Genomic DNA, 2,555 nt, shown 5'->3' with positions numbered 1-2,555 from the left:
ACCGAATTTAAACCCATATCAGACAGAATTGCGTTCATAAAAATATCAATTGGAAACAATAAGCTAATGATAATACAAGTACATGCACCAACATCCGACAGTAATGAGGAAGAAATAGAACTTTTTTACGAGAGACTAGAAGGTATAATGATACAAAAACGAGCAGGAGAAAGACTAATAGTGATGGGAGATTTCAACGCAAAGATTGCAAGGAGCGCTGAGATGGGGGAAGCTAGTATTGGAAATGAAAGAGGCGAAATGCTACTGGATTTTGCCCTAAGCAATAATCTCAAGATTGTAAATATGCTATTTAGAGGAAGTATTGAAGACAAGTGGACATGGAAATCCCCAATTGGAGGCTTGCATGAGATCGACTACTTTATGGTGGAGCAGAGGAACAACACTGTACAACACCTAGCCGTAATGAAAACATTCAAGTACGACTCTGACCACAGAATGCTGATGAGTGAAATGAAGCTACATAAAAGAAGGTTTTTCATCAAACAAAGAAGAACGAGAATAGAGGAGACAAACAGTGGAAGATATGTTGAAAATTTAGCAGAAGAAATTAGAAAACTACATATAACCCAAAACAATAGTATTGAAGAAATATATACCGGACTTGTACATTCGATTCGAATAGCTTCCAACAGATTGGAAAGAGTACAGAGAGGGGAAAGAAGAAGCAAGAAAATCTCAACTGAAACAATGAATTTGATTGAAGAACGTGAGAGATTGAATAGAATTGTTGAGAAGACAGACGAGGAGAAGGAGGAGCACAAAAATCTCAGAAAAGAAGTACGAGCAAGAATTAGGAAAGAGACAAAAGAATACGAAGAAAATGTAATAAATTCAATAATGCTGACAACAGGGTCAACTAAAAAGATCAATCAAGAGCTCAGCAGTACTAGAAAAAAATGGATTGCCAAATTGAATACAGAAGGTGGGATTGCGACAGAAAGAAGTCGAATTATAAACCATATATCAGTATTTTATGAGAATTTATACAAGAAGGACAATGGAGACGAAAGATGGGCTATACGAGAAAATCAACAAGCGACTGAATTCGATTTTGAAGCAGCGGAAATATTAGAGGCAGAAATATTCAATGCTATTAAAAGTCTTAAGAAAGGTAAAGCTCCTGGAGATGATGGAATCACAGGCGAAGCAGTGATTACAGGACTTGAAAAACTATTGAAGCCGCTAAAACTTTTATTCAACAAAATCTTGAGAGAAAAAACAATACCTCTAGCATGGAAGAGAAATAAAGTGATTATGATATTCAAGAAAGGTTCAAGACTGGATGTTGAGAATTATAGACCAATCACTCTCCCCTCAGTGCTGTATAAGCTATTCGCTTCCATAATTAAAAATAGATTACTGAACAAAGTTTATGAAAATCACCCCACTGAGCAAGCAGGATTCAGGCCAGGATATTCTACAATAGATCACCTTCAAGCTGCAAATCAGATAATAGAAAAATCGATGGAATATAACATACCGCTCTACCTATGTCTAGTGGATTACCAAAAAGCATTCGACAGTGTGAGTCATTGCAGGATGTGGGATGCCCTCGAAGAAGCTGGCATAGACAGAATGTACATTGACGTGATTAAAAGTCTATATGATAATACAGAAATCTATGTGGAGCTGGAGAGAAAAGGAAAGAGCATAAAAATTGAGAAAGGATTGAAACAGGGCTGCCCACTCTCCCCAATATTATTCAACTGCTGCTTGGATTACATTTTTCGAAGGCTGGAGTGGGAGGATAAGGGCCTCAGAATGATGGGAAAAAACTATCAAATCTTAGATTTGCAGATGATGTGATGGTTGTGGCAGAGAGCGCCGAGCAAATGGAAGAGATGATGAAGGAACTGCTGAAGGCTAGCAAAACGATTGGCCTCCACTTGAATGCTCAGAAGACCAGATTAATGACAAATTCCGAAAAAATAAGGGTAGAAATCGACTGTGGAATTCTTGATTATGTGGAAGACTACGAATATCTGGGCCAGGTTATATCGTTTGTCAACAGATCTGTGAAAGAAATCAAGCACAGAATTGATAAAGGGTGGAAGAAATATTGGGCACTGAAACGCATCTTCAAGGGCAATTACTCAAATAATTTGAAAGGAAAAGCGCTATCCATGTGTGTCTATCCGACGATATTGTATGGCTCGCAAACATGGGCGCTCACAGAGTACTTGGACAGGAGGTTGGAGACCACACAAACGAAAATACTGCGTAGCATTCTTCGCATGCGGCTGAGTGTACGTTCAAGAAACACTGATATATTGAGAAGAGTGCGCGTCAAATACCTACAACGAGAGGCGCACATATTGAAGTGAAAGTGGGCGGGCCACGTCGCGAGAATGGACGAAAACCGGTGGACCAGGACTTGCACTGAGTGGGTGCCGAGGGACAGGACCAGGAGCAGAGGACGGCCACCAACCCGATGGAGGGACGAGCTATGTCAAAGGGTAGGACACGCATGGGCAACCACTGCAAGAAATCGACAGTTGTGGAACAAAATAGTGTCTAAGTTATAATTCCAAGAA

The 2,555-nt window shown here is 39.8% G+C and overlaps 1 protein-coding gene across 1 annotated transcript; it reads left to right on the top strand.

Moving 5' to 3' along the window:
* The first annotated feature begins 1,826 nt into the window (after positions 1–1,826).
* Positions 1,827–2,345, top strand: LOC120350224. Its single transcript, XM_039422790.1, has one exon. It carries the CDS (start codon positions 1,827–1,829, stop codon positions 2,343–2,345), a length of 519 nt encoding a protein of 172 aa, XP_039278724.1.
* Positions 2,346–2,555: the final 210 nt, after the last annotated feature.

The sequence above is a fragment of the Nilaparvata lugens genome, chromosome 3, assembly GCF_014356525.2.
Source record: "Nilaparvata lugens isolate BPH chromosome 3, ASM1435652v1, whole genome shotgun sequence".
NCBI lineage: Eukaryota > Metazoa > Arthropoda > Insecta > Hemiptera > Delphacidae > Nilaparvata > Nilaparvata lugens.
Note: the sequence above shows the minus strand (reverse complement) of the source record. Positions and strands in the feature narration are given on the sequence as shown.

Excerpts from the sequence above, each read along its gene's own strand:
- LOC120350224 (XM_039422790.1), top strand. The coding sequence starts at position 1,827 with ATGGTTGTGGCAGAGAGCGCCGAGCAAATGGAAGAGATGATGAAGGAA.